The sequence below is a fragment of the Lagopus muta genome, chromosome 1 (assembly GCF_023343835.1).
Source record: "Lagopus muta isolate bLagMut1 chromosome 1, bLagMut1 primary, whole genome shotgun sequence".
NCBI lineage: Eukaryota > Metazoa > Chordata > Aves > Galliformes > Phasianidae > Lagopus > Lagopus muta.
In genome coordinates, this window is record NC_064433.1 from 64,634,429 (window position 1) to 64,661,705 (window position 27,277).

At 41.4% G+C, this 27,277-nt stretch overlaps 1 protein-coding gene across 1 annotated transcript in view; it reads left to right on the forward strand.

Annotated features, from left to right (window-relative positions):
* The first annotated feature begins 5,544 nt into the window (after positions 1-5,544).
* The window catches only part of BCAT1 (branched chain amino acid transaminase 1), a 62,560-nt gene continuing 40,827 nt past the window's right edge, over positions 5,545-27,277 (forward strand). The window contains exons 1-2 of the mRNA XM_048933380.1: positions 5,545-5,734; positions 24,204-24,275. Of these exons, the coding sequence (XP_048789337.1) occupies positions 5,729-5,734; positions 24,204-24,275 (78 nt within the window). The 5' untranslated portion in view covers positions 5,545-5,728. The remainder of the gene's footprint in view (positions 5,735-24,203; positions 24,276-27,277) is intronic.

Sequence of the window (27,277 nt, forward strand, 5' to 3'; positions counted from 1 at the left end):
AACCCAGATCGCTCCAGTAATCCATTTTACACAACACAGCCCACACACAGTCAAGTTGGTGCATCTGAGGAGGTGGCAGAATGGCATGAAGATAGGCACGAAGAAACAAGCACTGGGGAAAGGTGCTACTACAAATAGATCTGCCCTGCAGATTACACTAAAACCTTACATCTCACTCAAGCACTTCTTCAGAGCGGTGATAGGAGCTCGTAACTGAGAGGGGCTCCCGCACCTCCATCTTCTCATTTCTGCGAAGAACCCCATTTGTTTCTTTTCCAAAATGGAGACCAGGAGTTGGTGCCACCAGTTTCTGTTTATTATTTCAGCTTCTCTTATTATTTGATTGTACGCCCAAGATACTAAATGACCTATCCCCTGAAATACAAGGACTGCTCTGAAAGGAAAGCCTCCTATTTTATTATGTTAGTCCATGATGTCAGAGGCAGATCTTGGTGGTATGGCAATGGAAGTTGAACCTTCCCACCAATATCCCTTTGCATTTTGTTGCTGTGTGAAAGATGGCAGCAAAGAGGCAGTCTGACAGTATGGCATCTGACATGGAAGTGCATATGAAGCAAAGGTGTGGCACTGAATGCAAAAAATGGCACCCACTGACCTTCCTTGACACTTACAGAAGATTAATGGAGACCGAACAGTGAATGTGAGCATAGTGAGGCAGTGGATGGTGCATTTCAGCGGCGGTGACAGAGTTGTGAAAGACAAGACACATTCTGGATGGAAATGCATAGTTGTTACACCACAAAATGAAGAACTCTTGTTCATTGCTGGCCAAAATGCATATCTAATGGTGGTGGCTATATGGAAAAATAGCATCTTGTAGCTGAGAATTTATTCTATCGAATAGTTTTATTGTGCACTTCGTATCTATTGTAGTGTCCACAGAAATAAATAGGAGGCATGACTTCTGGTGCAACCTACCTAATTAAACCAACACAATTTTTTACTCTAATGTCTTGTATATATGCAGACATTCACACGTGCACACACACAAATTACAATTGGTATAATACATGGTTGTTTCTTGGACGTTTCCTACATGCTAGGAAACTTCTGCAGCACCGACCTTATTCGCATCCAGAGGTTTGTCTTTCCCTCAGTTACTTCACAATTTTAAGAGCTCTCCAGAGCCATACTTACAGTCCTGCAAGGCAGCTATACTGAAATTGCGTCCTGCACTTACTCCCTTAATTCTTAATGGATTTAGTTTTGTGACTGAAATTGGCCACAGATCTTCCCTGACACATATATTCTAAATGGAAGATTATTTGGGGGGGGGAGGGGGAGTAGTAAGAAGCAGCAGAAGGACTTTCTTGCAACCACAGAAACTAAGGAAGCTTTATTAGAAAAGCTAAGGAGAAGAAAAGTATTTAGAAAGATCAAAATACATCATTATGGTATTTTTGAAAGCGATGCATTTTGACATTTGAATAGCTTTGGAACACATTTCAAAAGAGCACAATTTACAAAACAAAAACAAAAACAAAAAAACTTCCAAAATTGAAGAAGTTCAAATTCAAATTGAAACAGTGATTTTGTCAAAATTACACCTTTTGATTGGATAATAATTTTCCCACACTTTACCATAGAAAATTCTAAAATCTTTTGTTCTCATTCCATTTCAAAAGGAAAAACAAAACAAAACAAAACAAAACAAACAAAAAAAACCCCACAGAATCCCAGATTTTTGTTAAATGAAAAAAACACAATTTCTACCCAGCTGCACCCTATCCTCTTTGGACAGACAAGAGTTATAAAAGGAAACCTTTGAGAATGTATCAGGCTATGGGTTTCTGCCTTTCATTCACTGTAGAACTGTGCAATTACATAAGCTGCCTCCTTCAGATTTCCCCATATGGTTTTTATAAAGCTTTTTCATTTTCCAGACTGTAGTTCCTCATATTTCTGTGTCTAAAATGTAAGTTTATTCAGTTCTCATTTAAATAATGTGCATGAGTGAAACCCCTTTGGCCAACTGCAAAACAAAATCTACTCATGAACCCAAAGCAAACTGGAGGAATGCTGTGCTCATCTGCCCACCAACAAAATGAGTGGGATGTACTAATTGCAGGGTTTCTGGCTGTTTACATACATCATCTGTGTGTAGGGACCCAGGTGTCATAGCTCATGTTCACCTTGTGGATGTCTCAAACTTGTGAAAAGTCTTTGCAATGGAAGCATATAAATTACTGAATTCTCTATAGCTGTGAACAACTTATTCATTAAAACTTCTAAAGTTTAACAGCACTGTCATGCATTCACAGAATGCCTTGCATTAATGGAAAATCTAGCATAGAAATGAACAATGTCCTCAATCAATGTTTGAGGGAAGCTGCGTAGCTTCTCATTGTTTCGGTCTCATTTTTCTGATTTTTATTTCAGTTCAGGGCCATCTCAACTATAAATGAAAATAACACTTCTTCATGGTATGTCTGAAGAATTTGATGTTTTGACTTTGCAGTAGCAAACATTGTCTGCAGCTCAGATAACATTTCTCCTTTCCCTTTATTTTCTGGAGGAACTGTAGAAGTTGTAGTAAGGAATGAAAAAAGATGTTTGGGTAAATATGCATCAAAGGGCAAACTCAGTATGACTTGTGTAAAAGGAAGTCCTGCCTACCTAGTCCAGGAATTTCTTTAAAGGATTCCATGAGCGTGCAGACAGTAGAGGTCTCAGTGGCTGAATTTACAAAAGACTTGACAAGGATCCTTACGAAAGCCTTCTGGAAGATAAGCTCTCAGGAAAAGATGCTCTCATGGCTACCCTCGTTGATTGGTTAAAAGATGAGAAATAGATGAGAGGGTGCAACTGAGAAAATGATATGGAAATGGAGGCAAATGGAGTAGAGACAACATTTTCTGATGAGATTAAATCCTTCAGGATAATAGTCTTAAAGAATTCAACAAAACAAGACTTATTTACAAAGAGATATAGAAGGACTTTCTGCAGTTGAGTACAGGTATGTCAAAATAGCAGGTAATTATGTCTGTAAATATCATGGAATCATATAATGCTTAGAGTTGCAAGGGACCTGTAAAGGTCATCTAGTCCAACTGCCCTGCAGTGAACAGGTACTGGGTCTGATCCAGCCTTGCCTGAAAGTCTCCAGGGATGCACCAACTGCATCTTTGGGCAACATGTACCAGTGCCTCACTGCTCTCACTGTAAAAGACTTCTTTCTTGCATACAAAGATATAAGTAAAGGATATAAGGATACAAAGGAAGTAAGGGTATAAAAGGATGCACATAGTTAAAAAAAAAAAAGGAAAAGAAACAAAAAAGCAAAAACTAAATTTATAGAAACACTGATGGATTATGAATGACCTTGGATGACCTTGGAATTGTTTTTAATTATTTTTGTAAAAATATCAGTTCAGCTCAGTGCTCAGGAACAGTCAGATTAGGAAACAGAACATCATTAGGAAAATAAATAGAAAGGAAAACATGAAGAGAAAACCTGGTGACCTGCAATTTCAATTTGCATCTAGTTCATGTGCCCAACCTAAAGAATGATCAAAGCATGTAACTATTCCTATATCTAGACTAAAATGACTGGGACACTTCATCTGGCAAAAGAGATGACTAACAGTGGATTCAGGAGCAGCCTGAAAAATCACAAATGGCACAGAGGAAATGAATATTTTCAGCTTATTTTCTGTTGATAGTACTTCTCACAATATCAGAAGGGAGCAGGGAGTTTCTCATGAAATTTTCCAGTGGGTAGATGAAAACAAAGCAAAATGAAGTATTTTTTCCTCAAAACAGAGGCAAGCTGTGAAACTCGTTAACACTAGATATCATAGATACCAAATTTTACATGTGTTCAAAGAAAAATGGATAAATTAACAGAAGGAAAACCCATGTGCAACCATTAAGCATGAATCCATCTTTTAGGAAACTGCTATGGCACAAACATCTTGAGGCTAGAAGAGTACAATGAAATACTCCTAGATGTCTGTTCTGTTCATGCAGCTCCTCTAGGCCTTGATCCTGTGCATCACCAGAGGCAGCATACTTGATTAAACACACTTTTGGACTGCCACAGCATTGCTGTTTCTACGTCGTGTTTGGAATCTGAAGTTAATTGATGGTGAATGGATTGAATTGCCTCATGAGCACTGAACAGCAGTTATCACAGAATCATAGAATCGTTTGAGTTGGAAGGGACTTTCAAAGGCCATCCAGTCCAACTCCCCTGCAGTGAACAGGGACACCTGCAGCAGATCAGGCTGCTCAGAACCCCCTCCAGCCTGACCTTGAGCATCTCCATGGGTGGAGATCCGCCACTTCTCTGGGCAACCTGTGCCAGTGCTTCACTACTCTTACAGTAAAAAACTTTTTTTGTTCAATCTAATCCAAATCTCCCCTCTTTTAGCTTGAAATCATTTCCTTTCTCTTATCCCAACAGACCCTGCTAAATAGTCTGTCCTTCTCTTTCTCACATCCTTCCCTGAGATACTGAAAGTTCTCCTGACTCCTCTCCAGGCTGCACAGCCCCAGCTCTCTGCCTGTCCTCACAGGGGGAGGTGTGCCATCCCTTGGGTCATTTCTGTGGCCCTCCACTGGATGATATGCATCTGTTTGATGCTTCCTTACCGCTTCACCTTTCTGCTTTGCATCTTTAACTCCATCTTTCTTTTCTCCTAAACAGCCATCACTATTCCCATGAGCTTTTATTTTGGGTGGCATCATTTACCTGTTCCTTTGGAACCCAAATGATTGTAATTCTGCTGAATGGCGCTTTCTTACCTGGCTGAAAAGAAGTGGTAGACATGAGATTTACTGCTGTTTCTATAATCTGTCTCCAGTGCCACACAAGAGAGAATTCCTATGCATCACACCAGGCACAACCTGACACTTCTGACAGCAGAACTGAAACGAACAGCATTCTACAACTACTCTCAGGCAGATCAGAGGGAGAAAACGTTTATGAAAACAGTAATGGATGAAAAGACTGAACTGCAAGATCAGTAGAGATGAAAGGAAGCGCACTGTGAACATTATGCTGGGGTTTTCTCTCAAAAGCTCCCTGTGGTACAGGTGCCCTAGCAGTAGGTTGGCCTCTGCCATTCGCTGCCCTGCCTGCAGCTGCTGGCGACCTGCCTGACGGGTGCCAGAGCAGAAAGGGCAGCGCTGGTAGAGCTGTAGTGAGGCACAGGGCGGCGGGAGGAGGCCGCAAGGTACACGCTGGGACGCGTGGCGATGCCGTTTGGCTGTAACCAAGGCGGGCCCGTGGGTCCTCGCGGGGTTCCCCGCCAGTGGGAAGCGGAAGGCCGGGGGAGCTGCCGTGCGGTGCCGGCTGCGAGGTGCTCGTTGTCAGCGAGAACGGGAGGAAATGACTCAGAGCGCGAATTTCTCAATGCTTGCTGAGGGAGAGGGGACAAAACGACGGCACTGCCCGCGGCACACGCGTCCATTCAGCCGCTCGGCTGCCTGCTCTCGGTGAGCGCAGCAGGGCCGGGCCGGGCGGGGCGGCCGGGAGGTGTGCGCGCCTGAGGCGGCAGCGAGGCGGGGCGGTCGCGGCCCCTCGCCGCTCTCCAGCGCCCGCCGCCGCGCGCGCCTCCCTCCGCCCGCTGATGCAATCGGAGCCCGCGAGCGGCGGCGGCGGCCCCGGCAGCAGCAGTCCCAGCCTCGGCGGAGCCCGGGCGGGGATCGGGCGGCGCGCGGTCCGCATCGCATCGCGCGGGGAGCGGCGCCGTTCGGCAGCACCATGAAGGTAAGCGGGACCGCTTCTCCGCGATCCCTTCGTCCGTCCTGCGGGAGATACGGAGTGGCAGAGGGACTTTCCTCGGCGAACAAAGGAAGCGGTGGTTCACGTTTCTGACGCTCTGATGTTGCTTTGCGGAGGAGAATTCTGTCCCCGAGATTTATCGTTTGAGACTGGGAGGCAGGATGCGGTGTGATTCGCTTTCCATGCTGTTTCATTGCAGGCAGCGTACGTGGAAAAGAAATAATGAGTAAGGAGGGGGGAGGGAGAGCGTATCATTCCCTCCGGGGGATTTCTTACACTTTATTCGTACTGTGGGAGTCTTAATGACTGAAAATAAGAGAACCATCAAGGGCACGATCTGCCGGCAGGCACTGTGCCTTCTTATGCCCACGAGGTCTTTATAAGTCTCGGGGCTGCCCTGCTACTAAAATAGACCATGGGTAAAACCCGGTGACGTGTTCAGAGGTTTTGAGTAATTTCGGGGACAGCTTCAGATAACGGAAGAGCTGTTGGGAGCGAATGCTAACGTGAGAGATGAGAATCTGTGGGAACTCTTCTTTTACCAGTCATGCTTATGTTCTGCTTAGCGAGGCTGATCTGAGGATTAAATGGAAGCCTTGCTTGTCAAGGCAAAGGGCATGGAGGTGGCAGGGTGCTTCCCACACCCAGGGAACATCACAGCTCCTTTATACTCTGTGGGGCAGCTTCATGAATGAAAGTCCTAGGGTTTTGAAGAAGGTCTATGCTGGGCTGACTGTGAACTTCACAGCTACAGCCTGCTCCCAAAGTTATCAGGTGAGGAGAACAAGACTGGCTTATTTGCTATCCTTGGTTAGCTCTAACAGATGGAATGTGGGTACAACAGGTATGTGACTAGCAGGGATCTTCAGCTGTTTTGCTGCTGCTGACAAGCGTTACTCTCATCCCACCCGAGGGCTTGCTAGCATTTCTCTTCCCTGGGTGGGTCTGGCAGTGATGCAATGCTCCAACAATGGCAGGTCTGGAGCAGGTGAGTGCTTTGGAGGAGCGTGAGAAGCCCTGATGAGTCCCAGCTGCACTTTCTGCATTTGGAGAGAGTGGTGAACCAACGGTAGCAGAAGAGTGATCTGGAACTGCTCAGGGAAAACTACCAAGTAGCTTCTCCCTGCCAGTGTGAGCAGGGCCAGAATACAAGCCTGCCAAAGAGTGAGACATGTCACATTTTCTACCTCTTATGTTGTACTTGCTGTGTGTTGAGGAAAGAGGGCTTGATCCTGGTTTCTTGGGGCATTATGCAGCACCTGACAGTAATGTTTTGGCATGCCCATGCAAAAAACAAGTAGCAAACAAGCCATAGACCTGCTTGCTTTCTCACAGCAGTGCTAACTGTGCTATGTATTTTTACTGTGGAGAATACAATACGAAGCAACAGCCGCAGCAGAAAAAGATCTGTACAGTCCATCACTCTCAAGTCGTGTAGCCTTGGGCAAGTCAGCTCTGTCTGAGCCCTTTACCCTTTATTTGCCTCATCTGTTCAGACTGCAAGCTCTTCAGGGCTATGGCTGTCAGTGTGTATTTGTAAAGCATGCATCAAAGGTGCAGAAAATTACCATTTGATTATCAGTTCTTGAAAAAGAAAAATGAAAAAACCCAACCCAGTACATTTATAAAGGTACCAGTAAACAACAGTATTGTTAAACTGCTAATCCCTTCACCTTATTTATCATTTCCTGTCTTTAGTCTCATCCATTCCTTGCTCCATTTCCACCCTTAACTCTCTTTTTCAGTCCTGCTTGAAGGAATCTTATGTATAAGAAATGAATTGTGCTGATGGTTTCTGCAGCCCTGCCTTGTCCACTTATTGCACTGATTGCTGCTGACAGGCCTAGTTCTCCTAGCACTGTGCAATCCAGTGGATGCTCTGATTTTTTCCATAGAAACTGAATGTTGAAATTTGCTAGAAAGTCACATGCAAAACAGAAGATTACAAAATTAGAGGACAGGTTTAACACAGTTAAAGCAAGGACCTCTACTGCTGATGATAGAATGAAGGAACTAAAGGGGTAGCTCTGTTTACAGAATTTGCACAATTTGCCTTCGTAGGCCGTGCTCCTGGGAACTGGCATCTTCATGTCACTACAGTGACATAGTGTGCACCCTACAATGTTTGACAGTCTCATAGGACTGTAGAATGATTCAAGTTGGATGGGCCCTTAAAGACCATTCAGTTCCAACCCCTTGTCATGAGCAGGGCTGCCAACCACTAGACCAGGCTATCAGGAGACCCATCCAATCTGGCCTTTAATGCATGCAGGGAATGGACATCTGCGGCCTTTCTGGGCAACCTGTTCCAGTTCCTCACCACCCTCACAGTGAAGACTTTCCCACTAACATCTAATCTAAATCTCATGTCTTTCTTAAAACCACTCCCCCTTGTCTTGTCACTGTGTGCCATTGTCAAAAGTTGGTCTCCATCTTGTTCCTAAGATCCCTGTAGGTAGTGGAAGGCTGCCACGAAGCGTCCTTAAAGCCTTCTCCAGACTGAACAAGCCCAGCTCCTTCAGCCATTCTTCACAGGATAGGTGCTCCAGCCCTCTGATCATCTTTGCGGCCTCCCCAGGACCTGCTCTAAAAGCTCCACGGCTTTCTTGTGCTGAGTGCCCAGGCCTGAATGCAGTACTCCAGATGAGGACAGAGCAGACAGCAACAATCACCTCCCTCTCCCTGCTGGCCACCCCTCTTTTGATGCAGCCTAGGACACAGTTGGCCTTCTGTGATGCAGGTGTGCACTGCTGGCTCATGTCCAACTTTTCGACCACCAGGACCCCCAAGTCCTTCTTCTCAGGGCTGCCTGAATGAGTTTTTCTCCCAGTCTATACACATGGATGGAATTGTAGCAACCCAAGTGCAGTATCTTGCACTTGGCCTTTTTGAACCTCATTAGGTTCTCCTGGGCTCACTTCTCAAGCTTGTCGATGTCCCTTTGGATGTCATCCCTTCCTTCTTTGGTAAAAAAAAAAAAAAAAGAAAATAAATTATATGTATATATTTAGTCCACATGTGAGCCACACACAGGCCACGAGCCAGCCGCATGCAAGCCATGCACCAGGCATTCAAGCCACTCCATACTGATTGTGACATCTGATAATAAATCATGGGTTCTCAACTGTCTTGATGCCTGTGATGCAGAGATTAATTGTGTGACCTTTTCCTTAAATGTCTAAATTCTGGTGACACTTGGGCATAAATCAAAGTAGTGCGTGACCATAATTTGTTAGTCACTGATACACCTGCAATTTGATATTTCCACATTTTACATTGCGATTAAATGGATGGGTGGTCCCATTTACCTTGGAAACAATTTTATTACTTTATGACTTTGTCCATTAAAGGGGCAGGTAGCGTTACCTCGTAGAAAAGAGCACCTGTTGTAGAATGACAATTTAGCAAACATTACCGTATGCTCCTGCAAATGAAAATCCAGTGTTATGCTTATGGAAAGGCATTTAATGTTGCCCGTTGGTGTGTACTAAACAATCCAAATGAGTTAGTTTCAATTGCTTAATTCATGTTGCCTTTAACGCAATCAAGAAGTTTCACCTATCTGCTTTTTGTACATCTTGGCCCATAGTTTATTGTTGTTTCCACAAATTAATGCCGTAATGCCCTACAAGAGAGTTGCTCATTTACTTATCTTCCCTTGAGGACTGAAGTTTGATCCAAGTTTTATTTTGGAATATACCCCATGCATTAATGAAGTGCACCATGTGAATTCTAGTTAGGTACACAGCTCCTGCTTGTTCAGTTTCCTTGGTAGACCATTTCAAACACCGTTTGATAAAAGGGCTCACTGTAAGCACAGAAGATAGACTGCTTTTTTCTGGCTTATGAGCTGAGGTTTAATTCCATCAGGTACTAATGTTCACTGAGATCAGGGCCACACAAACTATGTATGCTTGTTTAATTATTAAGTTATTGTCTTACATGTCATCACTTCTGGAATAAATACTTGAATTTGTGTTATTCTTACAGAGAATTACCTTTTTTAAACTTTGATGTTGAAGGGCTGAGAGAACTGAACTTCTTCGATCAGAAGAAGAAACTTTGGGAAGACCTAACAGCTGCCTTTCAGAATGTCTAGGGAAGTATAGAGATGGAGCTGGGCTCAGCAATGATACGTGGCAGGAAAACAAGCAACTACAGCTTAAACTGAAACAAAAGAGACTCAGGGTAGAAAATACTCTGCCCATAATGACAGTCAAGCAGTAGAATGGGTTGCCAAGAGAAACTGTGGTCTCCATCCTTGGATCTCTCAAAACCCAGCTGGCTAAAGCCCTGAGAAGGCTCATGTGAGCTCAGAGCAGAGTCAACTCTGGGAGCGTTGGACTGGAGACCTCTGCAATCAGGTCTTGCTGTGATCTTGGGCTCTGGAAGGAGTTCCTCAGTAGAAAAGCTTATCGACTAAGAGATATGTGTATTTTTTTAATCCAGTCTTAGTCTTTCACACAGTAGTTTAGGTCAGTACGTGTTTCTCCAGGGCTCTACTTGCTAGCCTTTTCATAGTTTACAATGAACTCTGCACATAGATGGTCTTGAAAGTCACCAATATAGAGACTTTTTTTTCAGAAGGTCATTTCTTTAACATGTCAACACAGTAGTAATAATTTGTTCTTCTGTAATACTTCTCTTCACAAGATTACTACCTTATTTCGACCTTTTTTTCCCCTTATTATCTTAATTACCGTTTTAGGACCTGTGGTACAGTTGATAAGTACTCCCAGAAGTGTGCCTGCCACTGAGGCAGGGAAGAGGAATGTACCTCTCTCTTACATTGCTAACACCTTTCCTCGAATTGCTTGTGATTTTTTCTCCCATCAACTTTCAATAGCCAAGGTGGTACTTTTTCATAGAAGCAGAATAAATTTTGTTTTTGCTAGATGCTTTTTTATTGCAGTAATTCTGTAAAGAAGAATCATTATAGGAAATGGCCATAAGAAGGGAAGAAGTATAACAAAACTTCCAAGAAAGCTGGTACTGACTTTATGGGAATAGCTAAGAGATTCAAAGGTCTTCCTCTTAGGGCTGATTGATTTATTGCTGCTGGCTTTTTAAATGTACCTTCTTGTTGAAATAAATTATTGACCAAATTATATGAAGCACCTAAAAGATTAAGATACCTTCTTGGATTCTTCAGAGTATGAAATCTAAACTATTAGATCCTAAATATAATACACAAATATGCCGTATAAAATTGCATTCTTTTCAATAAAATAATTCACAAGGCTTTATATAACTGCCTATCATTATACAATATATAGAAAATTGTATGAAGTTCGCTTGAAATTAGCAGCAATAGTATAATTCCTGTTGAAGTGTGCAGCTTCTCACCCTAATCTAAGCAGTAAAACAATAGCTAGCTTTAGTCAAAAGTCAGTCTTTCTGAATCCAGCCCTATGCTGTGGCATTAAACTTGGAGAACAAAACCAAAAAAACCCTTAAAACTGCAAAAAAGTATTGCCTGAAGCATAGTGGTGAAAGGAATACTGTGGTTGTGTAATATTGTGAGTGTAATGTGAGCCAAGTTTACTTCTTCCCTAGAATGCAGCAGTTGCCGCATAGGGCGTTACAGCACACAGTGACTGCATGGCTCTGGTTTCTGCCACAGCTGTACAGATCCATGCACGCAGAAAAAAAATGATGTTGTATTCACGTGCTTTTGTATTAGAGACACTTATGTGTCATTGTATAGCATTTGCTTTCTAAGCAAGGAGATGTGCTAGTTACCTATTTATATGTACATGGGAACTAAATTGCAGACTACCGTAAACTGGATTAACCATCTTCAGAAACAGCAGCGCAGTTTGTGAGACAAGCAGAAGTAATTTTTCCATCCTAGGAAGTCTCTTGTTTTTGTAACTGTAAGGGAAGTCTGTTCCGTTGCTCAGCTGTACTGGGTTTGGTTCAACTCTTTCTGTATCTTCCTAACTTTTTCTGAATCAGTGTTTTTTTCTCAATCTGATCCTGTGCTATGGCCCAGTCTGTGGCCATAGCTTAGTTCTCAGCATTTCACAGGGCTCTGTTGAATACAAAGCCAACTTCTGCAGTCTGTGCCTTTTTCGTATTAACAGGTGCCTGTGCCAGTAGATGATTTGAACATTTATAGGTTGATGCTCTTCTTGAACCCAGAAACAGCTCAGTAACATCAGCGTTCATTTCTAGTTCTCCAGTGAAGTGAAAATGCTGCATTTACAATTGTTTCCTTTCAGTTCTTCTTTTAAGTGGTTCTCACACAGCCAGTGGTGTTTTCCTCTTGTCAGTTGGCCAAAACACTTATTGTGAAAGATGCATGAAATTAATGTTCTGTTCTGCCATTCCTAAGTGAGTTGGATTCCAGCAGGACAAATCAGACCCCATCTGAAAGTGTTTTAAGATACCTTTTAGTTTCATAAATTCAGAAGTAATGGAGACGTTCCAAGTCAAGAGCACTGATACTCATGTAGGTTGGACAAAATCCTTGGTTCCTGGAGTTGTTTTAAGTCATTTATCAATTTATAGCATGGGAAGTTGATTGTTGATACAGATGTTGAATCATAAGAGGACAAGCTTAAAAGAATTCCAATAAAAAGAATAAGTCTTCTTACCTTTGAAATATTAAGAAATGGAACTAGTACTACAGTTATTTTTTCTAATAGAAGCTTTATCACTCTTAACTTGTGATGACCATGCCATAGTTTTGGCAAAGGGCTGGTTGCTTTGTGTTCCTAATGTGAGCTTAATGCTGACACCTCTACAAATACCTCATCTGTGACCAGACTGTTTCAAGGACACTTTTAATGTGCTGAGTGTTATTTTGTTCTTGAGTTTCTCTGGGCACAATCCAGTTTGCTCCGGGCACTGTCAAAAAATAATAAGTGATTTCAGATAAAGTACTTGCTCAGAGAGTGTTTAGAAAGGACATGTAGGGTAACCTTATTGCTAAAGCATGACAGCTAGAATTTTGGAGTGCTGTGAAGCATGATTCTTCCATATCTTTGAGTTGTTACATAGAGGAATATGCACTAAACAGGTGGAGTATCTGACTTTTCTCTAGTCGAGAAGATTTTTACTTCTTTTGAGCTGACATCATCAATGAAATCATCTTTTTGTGGCTTTTTTATGTTGTTCATGCTGTGTTTTTCCACGTTCAAGCAGTACTGTAGTTTTGCCTTTTTTGGATTGTTATAATCTTCTATATGACAATTTACATTTGCTTAATGTGGTGGGCTAGACTTACTGCCTCTTACTGAACTCAAAGACTGTAGAACAAGAGAAGTTCCGAGCATATTCTGAGCTGGGTGACTATGGTGCAAACACACATTCCCACTCTGCAGGTTGTTGTTGATTTGAATAAGAAAGCAAACATCAGCATGGATACCGTCTTTAAGCATGTTCCCAGGACTTCTCTGCAGGTTAACTCTGTTCCTAATGCCCTTCATGCAAAGAGAAAGGCTTCAACTTTCTTCCCGTTTTGTTTTGTCCTGTTAATTGAAAATTTAGTCAGTGTTTGAGCACACAGCAAAAGACAATCACAAAGATATAACCCGGGCTTTGTTAATAGCCAGGGAGAGATCTCCCATTCCTACAAACCAGTTATGCTCTGTTTAAAACCCAGCTGTGCTAGTAGAGACAGGACGTCAGCCGCCATTACCTGTGTGCTCTTACACAAGAAGCATTAGCTTCAAGTGAGGAGTGCACAGCCAAAACCACATCAGTAACTCCTGCTTGTTCTTCCCTGGGAAGAGCTGCAATGGATGTGATGGGTATGTCTGCTTAAGGAAGAGGAGCTGTGGATTCAGTTCCTGGGGAGCTGTGCACGCCCTGTGCCGTCATCTGTCAGCCTCCCCAGGAATTCTCTGAAGCAACTGCCAGCACGTGTTGAGGTGTGCCAACAGGGCAAGCTATGTCTAATTTTTCTACCTGTATAAGAGTTCCTTCATTTAAGTGTTCTGGCTATGAAACCACTATTCATTTGTTAGGCTGCATTTTTTATCTGGAACAAGCATAGAATGATTGCAGGCATTGTGGAGACTAGCCTACCATCAGAATTCAAGAAAAAGCACAGTATTTGCAACACCTTAAGCCAAAGTCTGCTGGATTTCTCTTTTTCAGTTTTTTGGGGGTTGTGAGGTTTAGCTTTCATTGTGCATCTCATGTACCTCAGTCCACTGCAAGCTTTGGAAGTTCAATCCAGGGTCTTCCTGCAGCATGTGGCAGCCTTCTAGGCAGAGCAGAGATGTAGGTGTTTGCAGTTCTGCCTGCAAGCCCAAAGCAGGGACTCTGCTCAGCTATTTCAAAAGACCACTCAGGTGCGTAAGGAGGCAGATTAATAACAAATTCTCCTCTGAGTAGATGTGTGGTTTTGAACTCATTCAGATCCTAGGTGAGATAGCTGCTGCTATGCTTTATCAACTTCATCTGCTGGACACATAACAGCCAAACAAACTGCTTGGGGAGCAAGGAATGGGCAACACTGCACCACAGGGTTAATGCAATTCAGAAATCATGCTTCTTATGCTTTTGCACTGGTGGTATTCGATACTTGGTGATGAATTAAATAGGCTGTGCAAAGTTATCAGGGCAAGATGTGATATCAAGCCATCGTATGTCTGCCCTTTACAGACCAGCAACCACATGCACTGTTGCATAACATTTTATTGTGCTTAGAGTTACTCGAAAGCCAGCTGCATAAGTTACTGGTTTATTATTTCTAGTGGGAGTGTATGCTGGATTTAAAAAGTTGCTCCAAGAGTTTTGTTTGTGGTTTTTTTTTTTTTAATTATTTCCCCAGAGCTTCTGTTTTCAGTGTGGTATTCAGCATTGCTCTGCGTCTTACATAAACCTTTATTCCAGTGCAAAATGGACTTAAATGGGACACGGTCTAAGCACTCAGAGAATAGCTACAAATGACCCTTACACAGGCCAGAGATTTAGGCCAGACCCTGTATTTCTTTTGATTCCTCAGTAGTTATAAGCAAGCTAAGCAAGCCTGGAAAAAACAGTATTGTGACCTTAAGAACAGGATTTCATCTGCTGGATTTTTCTTTAATCATGTCAGTTCTCATATTGGAATTCATTGCTGTATCTGCTGTGTTGTTTTGTTTTTTCTTTTTTTTTTCTTATTGGTTTTTTTTGTTGCTTGTTTGTTTTTCCACCCTTACAGTCTACAGTGATTTATTTTCAAGATACAGAAGCCTTGGTTTCCCCCACTAAATTATCTGCTTCCAGTTCTGTACCCTCAGTAGCTCTTCAGACAATGAATTTGTTTGTTTCCTCTGTGAATGCATTCATCTTATTCACATTATCGTTTGGTAATTACATCAAGCCACTTGCTCTGGTAATCAGCTGCAAATCTGTGTGTGTTTTCTACCATCAGAGAACTCATAAATAAATTTTAAGCTGTATTTCATGCATCTTTAAATCAGAGCTGTACTTGACCTTTTCAGCTGTACCAGAATACAAAATATGGGCAGTACAATTTATGCTGAATCCCTGAGGAAAATAAGCAGAATACATTTCATTGTGCTTAGGCTCATCTTTGCTGGTATAACAGTGCAGTTAATATATCCCGTAGATCTGATCAGTATTACTATTAAATCTTATGGCGCTAATTTAATACCTGGTGGTGTGGAAAGATGATGAAAGGAGAATACTAGAGAAAAGGTAATGAACACAAGTTTCTTCATGGTTAACAGCAAAGCTCATCAACTGTGGTAGCGAAGAGTATAAGGTGGCATTTATGCTCTTTCCTGTTGACAGTATGATGTGAAAGATCCCCTATCAATGGGAATGGGGCCTGAACACCATAAAACCATGATGACTGAGGATTTTTGTTTTGTTTGAGCAGTAACCGTATCACATAGCCATAAGATGCTATCTGTTTAGAAAACAGATGCATTAATTTATAGGCCAAAAAGATCCAGCTAGCTGCTTTAATATGCTTTTCTCTATGCCATTCTAGCAAACAATGCACTCGTTAAAAACCTAATTAATGCTAGAGCAGGCAAACAAACCAACAAAAGAGGCACTTAGAGGCACTGTTCATAGGAGTTAGAGATGGAAGAGATCCATTAGGTCATCTGCCTATTCTCATAACAGGAGAACAGGGCTGTTTTCTGAAATCAGAAGAGGGTAGTGAACTGAGCAAGGGGGTGAGGAAACAGAGAGGAGGAAATGGTCCTGAAGACCGATAGCAATAGGAGGGTCATAAGAAGGAAAACCAGCAAGGATGGGATGGGCTTAGAAAACAAGGTTAAAGCAGATTGCATTTGGAGGTTATTTGCAAAGAGGATTTCTTTAGAGTGCTTACCTGTTTCTGTAAAGAAAGTAGGATTGTTATGATTGTGCAGAAGATGTGTCAGGACAGCACTAACCACGGAAAAAGGGTCACTGAACACAGATGTACAGCAGCTTTGTGTTCTGTATTGACCTGTGTTGATGGTAAGCCTTCTGTACTTTCCAAACAGGAACGATCACGCCGTACTGCATAATTTACAGCTCATTTTGTTAATTTTCTGAAGTATCTGGTAATTTTATCCTGAGGATTAATAGATTCCTACTCAGGTTCTGCTATCTAAGCTGTGAGATAATAGACTATATTAATTTCCAAGTTAGTTTGTATTTCTGTTGAGGTCTTTTCTCTGCACTAGCCTTCTTGATAAACCAGTTTGTCCAGTGTGCATTTTTTTGGAGTTGCAGAAGTAGTTCTCCTTCACCTTGGGTAGTCTTCCTGCCTTTCAGGTAAACAGATGCAGACTTTCTTGTACAATGAACTGGGCATTACTGAGCTCATGCAAATATTAATTTAAGCACTGAGTCAAAGAACTGGCATTCTCTCCTGGACAGGTTTCTCCCTAAAGTGCTGACAGCAGTGACTCTACATTGGCAACATACTCTTGCTTTTATTTAATCTCATGACACCAAATTAATCTGCTTTTAAAATTGTGACATAACTAGTAATGTTACTAAATATGACTCTTGGGCAGATTATCCAAATATTTCCATTGTTTTCTGGTCACTGTTTATAGGTTTTTCTAGCCAATAAGTTGTGTTCAAACAATCTCCATTATTTTATTTAAACATAATAAAAACAGTGGTGCTTGTTTTGAGAGAAACACTTTTCAGTTTATTTAAGCTACTTAAAATGCTTTCTATTAAAGCAAACAAACTACTCAAGCCAGAAGATAAGCCTGCATAGTCTTTTGGAGTACTTCAATGATAATCTATTTAAATTCAACTTTAATTTATATAGTGCAGCTGTCTTGACTAAAAAAAAAAAATTCTTATGTGTTCTAAATTCTGATACTCTCCCACTAATGCAAAATCATAAAGGTCATCATTAAATTGTGTGGAAACTTTATTCTTCTGCTCTGCTGGATGCCTCATATCCAATGTACATTGTGTTACCAACATTAATGCCAGCTCAAAGAGAAGGATTGAAAGCAGCCATGGTAAGGTGATAACGCTCAGCTATCAGAAGACATCAGTGCAGATATGTCAGATAAGAGTACTCCTTTTCCATTCCTTTCCTTGGAAGTGCAGAAAGCAATGCAAACAAGAATTCTTGGTGAACTAAGTAAAAAGCTAAGCACCAAAGTTGCTCATGCTGAATTGTCTGTTCTTTTCTTTGGTTGGATTTTGGTGGGGGTTTTTGTTTGTTTGTTTGTTTGTTTGCTTATCTTTTTGCTTTCCCATGATGCTGAACTGTGTATATATTGAGGCGTATCAATGGAGCTGCTCTGGGATTTGTGCTGTGTGTGTTGTTTGAATACATTATTGAAGACTGTCAAGCCAAGAATGCTCCAACCTAAGATACCTCAAAGGTGTCAGTTTGGCTTAATAAGTGGTTAGAAATACAAGTTAAGAATTAGTCTTCTTGCTCCTTCTGTCTTGTTGATTTTGAAAAGTGTAGATTTAAAGGAAGTGAGAGGAAGCTTCTCTGTGGTAGTGTGTAGTAAGACATGCTAACATGTAAATGACTCAGCCTGATGAACCTACATGGTGATACTGGCTGAGTAACACATACCTGTATGTGCATGTTCATGTACATGCATGAGACAGAAATACACTTAAAAATATATTTATATCGTGCAACTGTCCTATGACGGCTGAGGTAAAAATGCCTGTCTGTTAGATTCCAGGAATGAGCTTCCCCAAGCTCTGGAAGTCTTTAATCATGGTCATTAAGTAAATATCTTTTTAGTTGGTATTAAAAATGGTGTGATGTGACTCAGTGCTACAGTAGTATCCAGAATTTCTCTCAGATAGTGAATGGATCTTATTTTTAGATCTATGAATATCTATTCATATCTATTTAGAGCTATGAGCATCGTTAATGTTGTTTGTTGTTGTTTTTGTTTCTTTTTTCCCTGCAAATTCATCTTCTGTGTGTTGTGGCTGCCAAATCATGTTAGCATTTTCTGGGGGTAGATGAAAACTGTTTTAAAGACACAGAGACACACTGTATGACTGTAGCAGTACACAGAATGGGTGTCATTTCTGTGTGTTGGACTCTTTTACATCTGGAACAGAAGGAAAACTCCAATCTTTATGGCTTGGAATGCAGGGATACCTGTCATCAGACACTTGATTTGGCTTGCCTTAGGCAGTACTATACTGTAAGATGTATATTAAATTTATTGATCTACTAGATTTCTGGAATCTGATAAGTATTTTAATTTCACTGTTCTCACTGTGTAAATCAGAGCATGAAAGATTTCTTAGACGCTTAATAACCAGAAGCAAGCAAGGGGAAAAGCAGTCAGAAAATGTTTTAGCTTGGAGAAATGTCTCAGAAAGGTCTTTATTGACAACTGTTTTTCATATGACATTTGACTGAGAAGAATTTTCTTTTCCATCTTCACTGGGGCCTGATGACTGTACAGGACATTCTTGCTTCTCAGTTTCCCTGCATGGCAGGAGATGGGGCCACCTTTGCAGAAGGAACCAGACATAACTGCAGCTGTGTATCTCTGCTTATTTGCTTCTTTGTGTTCTTGCCTTCCATGATGAGCCAAGAACTGCCAACAAATGCCTACCTCCAGTTCCTTCCTAGGCAGCAGCATGTTCGGTTTCTGGTGTCCCTGTCCCTGGCACTCCTCTGTCCTGGATGCTGGTGCTGTTGATGAAATTCTGACCCTGCAGAGATGTTGGAGCTGCTTGTGGTTTGTCGATATTTACAGTGGTTTTTGCACAGAATTTGAGATTAAATGCTTACAATCATTTTATCAAGAAAGCTGATCTAATACTTGGAGTCTTCCATTTTGTAATTCTGGAGAAAATACCTGAGAACACTGCCAAAAACAGAATGAACAATGATGAAGATTGGCAACACATGAGCTCAGTGGGGAGGTGGAACCAAAAAGACAATGAAGGAGTTTGTGAAAGTGCAGATCTTAGATATTAGAGCTGTTTGGAAAAGCTGCCAGTAACAATTTCCTAGCTGAAAATGTGAACTCTATAGAAGTTACATGCAATATATTTATTTGCTCCTGCCTTCCACTCGAGAAAGTTTTCTGTTCCCCAGTGGTGAGTAGAGTTAGCAAACATCATAGAAAAATAAGCACAGTACTGATAAAAGAATCCTTTGAAAAAAAAAAAGATAAAGTACATATTGAGGCAACTGTAATTTTTTTTTTTTTTGGTGAACCAGTGCCAGTTTTTTTATTAAATGATGTGTAATACACTGCAGGCTAATTTGCAATTTGCAGCTTGAGTTGAAATCATCTTCAGTTCGTATTTCATAAGTGAGAACTAGCGTATGGGATAATGGGGTAGCTAAATCCTAAGAACAACAGTTTGACACAATCACAGTTTATAGATTAAGTGATCCTAAATGAGAATGTTGTCATTGGTTCTACCACTGGGTCTCAAAAGCCACCTAGTGTGAGGGTGTAGGAGGAACTTGGACTCATGTGGTCTGGCTCTAGGAGTATTTAGGCAGTATATCCTTTCAGGTAGGGGTTTGGTGACCTGACTGCATAAAAAAGTAGGTTCTCAGATTTGAAGAAGCCATGAGCAGCAGGAGGACACCATAAAAGATGAGCATAACTAGAGACATGGAAAAATTGAAATAGTGAAGTTGATTGCAAGTCAGTATTTTGGTTACAGGGTCTCATGTCTGTAACAGCCGAGAAGCGTTGATTGGAACATCCTAATACTAAAAGATATTGGAAACTCTTATGTCTGATGGACCAAATGCAAGGAGTGAATGTTTGGGTTTGGAGACAATCTAACGGGTGAAAACTTTAAAGTATGAAAAATGCTGGTAAGTGTTACACAGGAACAGCAGTCCTTTGCATGTTGGGATGAGACTAATGCCTATAATCATGGAATCATGCAATGGCTTCTGTTGGAAGGGACCACTAAGATCATCCAGTTCAACCTCCCTGCCATGGGCAGGGCTGCCATCCACCAGTTCAAGCTGCCCACGGCCCCATCCAACCTGGCCTTGAACACCTCCAGGGATGGGACATCCACAGCTTTGCTGAGCAGCCTGTGCCAGGATTTCACCACCCTCTGAGTAAAAAATTTCTTCCCAACATTCAACCTAAATATCCCCTTTTTTTAGTTTAAAAGAACAACTACATATGCTATGAAATGTTGCTAGCTCTGTACAACTTCATGTGACACCTTAGGAGCTATCTTCATCCTTATGTAATGCCTTGATACTTCAGGCTGACACAGGTTTTAGACAGCTGAATCATTTTGAGGACGCATTGACCCAGTGGTTTAAATGTATCTTTAGGATAACATCAGTGTTGTAATGGATGCAGTTTTAAATCTACCATGCTATTAAACACAGAGGGCATATTTATGCTTGGCACATCTCTCTTGGCAGTGTTGGCACTAAACCAGGGAGCAATTTTCTCTATTGTATTTAACAACATGTTTCATATTTAAAAGCCATGCATGGAGCCATTAAAATATGACTCCATCTATTAGAAAGCAATTGTGGTATGCCTTTCTACTACTGTGGGATTAACTCAACATAATCTCAGTGTGGTTAACAAAGGCAATTAGCTACTTGCTTTAAATGTAAGTTACATCTGTGAAACTGAATGACTTAATGGAGAATGGGATTGGCCCCATGGCACACGCTCAAAAAATGAGCTGTTGACTTCATTGAGTTCAGTGAGAGCTGTGAACTAAATGGCTGAGCCCCTAAAGACCATTCCCATAGGCAATCCACACTTGAAATTCACCTACAAGCTTTAAAGATGAAAGAGAAGATGAAACAACACCCAGCTGCTGTCTCTTCTGTCAGACACTTTCTTTACGATGACTTTGTGAAGCAGAGATGGGAAGAAACTGAAGAATCAGGACTGAGTACTTATTTTAATGGCGTACCATGAGTACCGTGATTGCTATTGCCGGTAATTATTAGAAAATCCAATTTTATGTTCTAGATATTAGACAGATGTCACAAATGGAGCTAAGGCTGCTTGAGAAGTTTGTGCTTATCCTGCTGGCAGTTGATGTAAACACAGCCTCCATTCTGATTCACTGCAGCACAAATAAAATTCAGTTGGCTTAATTAGTCCTATCTTAGTATTAAGTACCATCTTAATTGTTTGATCTCCTTCTATGTTAAGGTCACCTGCTTAATGGATTAAGGGAAGGCTGTAGATGTAATCTTTCTGTATGTTAATGAGGTCTTTGATAGTTTCCATGCATCCTTCCTGACAAACTGTCCAGCTAGGAGAGCTCATGAACAAGCTCACACTATGCTGGGTGATCAGCTGGCTGAATGGCAGAGCTTGGAGGATTGTAGTGAATGGGGCTGCATCTGCTTGGTGATGGTTCACCAAATGTTCTAGAGCCAGTCCTGTTCAGCATTTTTATCAGTGATCAGTGAGCACAAATGGAGTGCATTCTCAGCAAATTGGATGATGACACGGATCTGGGAGGTGCTGTTGAATTCCTGGAGGAACAAGAGGGTATTTCTTGAAATTAATAGTTGGTATTTTGTTGTTATTTATTTGTGTATCTCTGCAGATAAAAGTCTAGAGATCTAGAGCTTGGTTCTTACCGAAGATCATTAAATTGATATTAGAGCCATTGCTTCTACTTTCTTTTGAGAGATAAAATTCGATCTGAGATTTCACCATTAAAATAAGTGAATGAATGATGAAAAGAACATGACAACTAAAAAGATTAATTATTAAAACATTTAATTTCCAAAGCCATTAAATAAATAAAAAAAACTAGACAACAGAGAAGGTTTATTACTTAAACATCTTTTCAGAACTATCTATGACCTCTCAACTTACGAATCCTGTAAGTGATGCTGCTGTTCCCGCTGTCTGCAGTGGGTTCTGTGCTAGGGTGCCCAGCCCATCATCTGCACGTGCCCTGTGAGAGCTGCAGGTGCAATTTGGGCAGTATGGGACTGCCCATAAGGTGACATCGGCATGGCTGCCACCAGTGTTGCTGTTGTTGATGAGGTAAGGAGAGGCAGGGCTCAAGGAGCCTGCAGCTTTGGTGTTTGTGGGTGCCAGGAGGTTTCTGCTGCAGTAAGCCGGTTGTAGAACTGGGTACTGTGTAAGGTGGCGGAGCACAAAATGGCACCTGAGGTCTGGCTGCTGCTTGGTGACAGCAGGGAGTGGGCCAAAGTGTGGCACTTTATCCTCCCTGCTGCTGCAGCAGGGTATGGCAGGGTTGGAGCCGTGCTGGATTGGGTGGTGGCTTCCTTATGGTGCTTCAGTGCCGCTGTCTCTGTGCCTTCTTCCTTTGCCACTGCCAGTAGGCTTTTCTCTTGCCCTCTTTTAAGGTAAGGTTTTAGCAGAAATTATGTTGGTGCATCATAAAGACATTTATGATTTCTTTCAGCAGATCCTCCTTTAGTTAATGAAGAGAAGTCTGTAGTTGTGATTGCATGCCTCACTATAGAAGGTTGAGCGGGAAAAACAAAAAAGGAAGAACAACAGAGGAACAGAAGGGCTGAAGCTGATGGAATGAAAAGTCCGGAGGGTCATGATGGCCTCTCTGGGATTTTGGGAACAGAGAGAGAAGGAAGTGAGATCTGTAGCTGGGTGTTTGCTTTATCTTCTGTTGGTAGCAAGCCTGCTATCCATTAAAGGCCCGATGGAGATACCACTCTTTTCTCCTGTCTGCCGTACTCCTATGGTCTGCAGAAAGGGGGAAAATCATGCAGTTTGCTTTGTGTGCGTCCTGCTTTGCATCCCATGCAGCTCCAGCTCCTAGGATGTGGTGGCTGCTACAGATTCTGGGGGCCAGGTCTCCCTGGCACTGCCACCCACCTTGCATCCTTGGAGTGAAGTCTGCTCCCTGGAAAGCCCTTGAGGCACCAATATCAGACTGACCACAGGTTTCCAGTGTGCTTTTCCTTTAAAGAAATGAACTTTCGACATGGAGCTTCCTGGGCAGGGGCTTCCCAGCTGAGGCACAACACAGCTGATCAATGAGACTGTCAGAGGCAGCTACCAAATGATGAGGAGCCCAGACCCTTTTCTTGCAGAGCTGATGCCTTTCAGCCTTGGCATCATCATCCCTTAGTGCCTCTGTCCTTCCTCACTGTTTCAGACAGCCCTGTGACCAGCCTGACTGTCCCCATGCTCACCCATCCCCTGCCACATCTCAGCATCTAGCTCACCCTTCCGCCACCCTCTCTCAGCAGTGGCACTTCCCTCTAGTCATTCTCCACCTTCCCTTTGTGGCCCATCCCCCAGGCATCAAAGATGCTGCTCCGAAACAAGAAATGCTGTCAAGCTGTATTTGTCTCCTTCCATGCATGCTGTTGGTTTTAATATCACTGGCAAGGAAGGTGGTCCTCATGCAGGAGGGCCCACAAAGGCTGATGCTTTGAAAACAGGATTTTCGTTGTAGATAGATGGCTTGCACCTGTGCTTTTTGACCTTCTGTTGCTGAACAGAACAACTGTCACTTCTTTTCTTGTAGTTTTTTATTTTAATGTGATCAGTGGCAGGACAGTGAAGTTCAACATAATAGGTAACTCAAAATACTTTGAGTATGTATTTTTATAGATGAGCGTTCCTTATCACTGCCTTTGTTTAATAAAATCTTTTTCCTCTCTCTTCTGTTCTCCTAGTCAGGCATTTCTGAGAAAAAGGAAAACCAAATCTTCTGGGATGAATGCCTTAGTAGAGGCAATGTGATCTGATGAAAATGTGTAAAAACATAATGTATTTATTCAGCTTTGAATAAAAGGTGTATGATGCTGTCTATAGCCTTACTGCACTTCAGATTAATAATCCAGTCTAAAATGTTGTCACTCCTGCTAAAACTCAGCTGTGCAAAGTAATGCAACTGAAGTAAAACTGTAAGCGTGGAAGACGGAAAATTATGCTAAGAAACTACAAAGAATGATCTTTCCAATATATTTACTGATAATTCATTCTATACAGTCTCAAAAATAATTAATTGAATGTGTATCAACCTTTCTGCAACACAAATTGAATTTGATTTGTATTCCTTCTAGGGCTGTCAGAACAAGTGCATGGCCGGAGGATGTTCAGAGGAAGCAACAAAGCACATGACTGAATCTTTCAAGGTATGTTGTTTGCTAGAACTTGAGTGCCTGAGGGATTTCAGTTGGTGTCAGAGAGCATCCACAATGTGGCTGTGACTGTTTTGCAGGTGTTCTTTGTGTTGGTTTCTTTAAATATTATAATTCTGTAAGAAATTCTGTAAGTTTTTTTTTTTCTTTTTTTTTTTTTCCCCCCAAAGTCTACGTAACACTTTATTATTTGATAAACTTTAGCATCATAAATGGTTTTCAAAAGTAGTTTTTTTCCATCTGGTCTCAAAATTGCAGACCTACAGATCTCAGGACGGTAAAGCGCACCACAGCTCTGGCACGTTTTCAGCACTCAGCTAGCAAACAGTGCTATGACAGTAAGGAATGCTGAGCAGCTGCCAGGAACTGATGTGAAAATGAATCTATTTTTCTTTAATCTTATGCTTCAAACTGGGCTCAGTTAAGATACCATGGTTTTCCTTTGCCTTCTTACTGAACGTAGTGCTGTTAACTAGCAATTAATTTTAGACAATGTATGGGCACAGATGTCAACTTAAAATTTTCTGTTGGAAATATAAAGTCAATCAAAATGTGTCCTTCTGAATTCTGCCTTATGTTCTTATTCCTTTTTATTCTCCCCTCTCCTTTATACTTCTTGTCTTTATTCCTTGTGTCACGCACGTAATTTTTCGTCCCCTTGCTTTGCCTGTTCTACAGTCTTTTAAAAACCTCATCTATCTTTTGCATGTGTTTAAAAATAATACTCCAAAACTGTTGACCTCTCTTGTGCTTTTTCAGCAGTTCCTTTCCAGTTATTCCTGTTATTGTCAGCAGTAAATGAGATGAAATTCTAACAATACACTTTGTAACTGTAAAGTTCTTCCTGACTTTTTGGGCAGTGTCATGCTGTGTAGTCTTCTGAATTATGCTTAAGTAGTTATTTCCTTTTTAGCTGTCATGCTTTAACCAGTATGGAAAATAAATGCTGCAGAATATGTGTTGACCTCCTTGATAAGATTTATTCTGCTGCTAATCTCATCAAAAACAGCAAAGAAAACTTTAGAGCCCATGACTACAGGATTAAGACATGCAGCAACACGCCATCTAATTTTTTTCCCCTATTCTCAACCTTTCTCAGTTCCTCACTTCCTCATTCGTTTGTATTGTGTCTCTCTGGGAGTTTTGCACAAGGTTAGTTTTGTTGGTTTTTTTTTTTTTGGCATGACTTTTTAGCCCAAATATCTGCTTTGGCAAGTGGTAACATAAACAGGCATCCATCTAGTTTCGAAACCCCAAGATTGCACCTGTATAGAGTGCAGAATTTTGTGGATTTGCCTTTAGCAAACAGACAAGATAGATCTCAGTAGGTTCATTCAGTAGAGTGTACTAGTGTATTTAAAAGACAGAAGTTGCTTTACAGAAAGGAGAGTCTTGTGTAACTCTACTGTTTCCTCTCAGTGGTTGGCTGAGTCCAGAAGGAGCATAGGCAGAGTGACAGCAATCTCTGCTAGTGTTTGGGTCATAGGTGAAGTGGGCATAAATTGAAGTAGACTTGAGACAGATTTAAATTTTACTGGCAGTCAAGAAGGTCCTTTTCCAAAGCTCCAAGTATTGAGTGGCACAAAGTTGGATTTAATCCAGTTCATTTTCCATCTATGCTCGTATGTCAGCCAGCACGGCAAATCATTTTACTATCCTGTGTGAGGGGAAGTATATACTAGCAGGTGGGACAGATGGTCATAAAAGGAATAGAGCTAGAAAAACAGCTGGCCTAGGCTGAAGTCTAATTTGTAAGTCCATTCCTGCCTTCTGACTGTGTTTCTGCAGATTAGCTGCAGTCACCAGAAAGGGGTTTCAGAAAATATTGTACCGCAGGGCACGTGTGTGTAAAAGTTAGGGACTATTGCAGCTGCTTGCTGTGTCATACGGAATTGTTTGCAGACTGTTTAGCTTCATTATCAGATTATAAAGAAAAAAACTTCATAAAGGAAAAGTAACATCAGACAAAAACAAAATAGCCTGGATTAATTCTAGGGAATTTCACAAGCACATCTGGGAAAGAAGGTTGTTTACAACTTAACAAACGATACATAGCGGTATTTCAAAAGAATCAAGTTGGCCCATGAAGCTGACTGTGCTAAAGCAAGCATCCAGTAACTGAGATAATCCAAGTTTCTGAGAATGGAAATGCAGTTAAAAGGGTATGGTATTGTTTTATGCTTGTATAAAACATACTATTTAAAGTGGATGATGTGAGTGTTGGAATGCCACATTACCTCTCATTTCTTTTTAGAATGCAGTGCTGTGCTTTCTATGTAGAGAGAGCTTTCTTGACTTTTATTGTAGTTTCTATCTGACTTTAAAAGATGGAATCACAGTGTCCCTATATATTTGCAAAGGAAGGAAGGAATGTAACATATAGGATCTAGGGAGCAGTGAGTCACTATGCCAGTGGATTGCTGTTTTCAATTCTCATGGACTTCTATTAAGTCAGTAGGTCAGAACTGGCTTTGTTTGTATTAACTGTGACAGTAATTCCTTAAGTTGACTCACTTTTCCAGTTAAAAGTCTAATCTGGACTGCTCTGTGATTTCCAAGATACTGACGTATTAGAGTTGACATATGACCAGTGATCCTGGAACAGATAAAAAATGTTGAAAAAAACAGCATATGCTCTACAGTTTCCTGTATTGCATAAAACGTTCAATCTCCAGGAGTTACCTACCTAGCGCTTTCCTTCCACTAGGGTGAAATCTTCCTCTCTCCTTTCACATGTATGAAAATGCATACAAATGTGAAAGTACATATATAAACTGGTTGTGGTTTGTGACTGTAATCTAAGAAGCTATACTTGAAGCTTTTGTGCGTTGTGAGCACTTCTAGGAGGAGCATTGAAGCCTCTAACTGAACATGTAGTCATCCTTTGTACCACTGAATATATTTCAGAATGTTGAACTGAAAAATGCACGTATCTGGTTTTGCTATTGTACATCATTTTGTGTTCCTTGAAACAGCCATTTCTAAGGGACTTCACA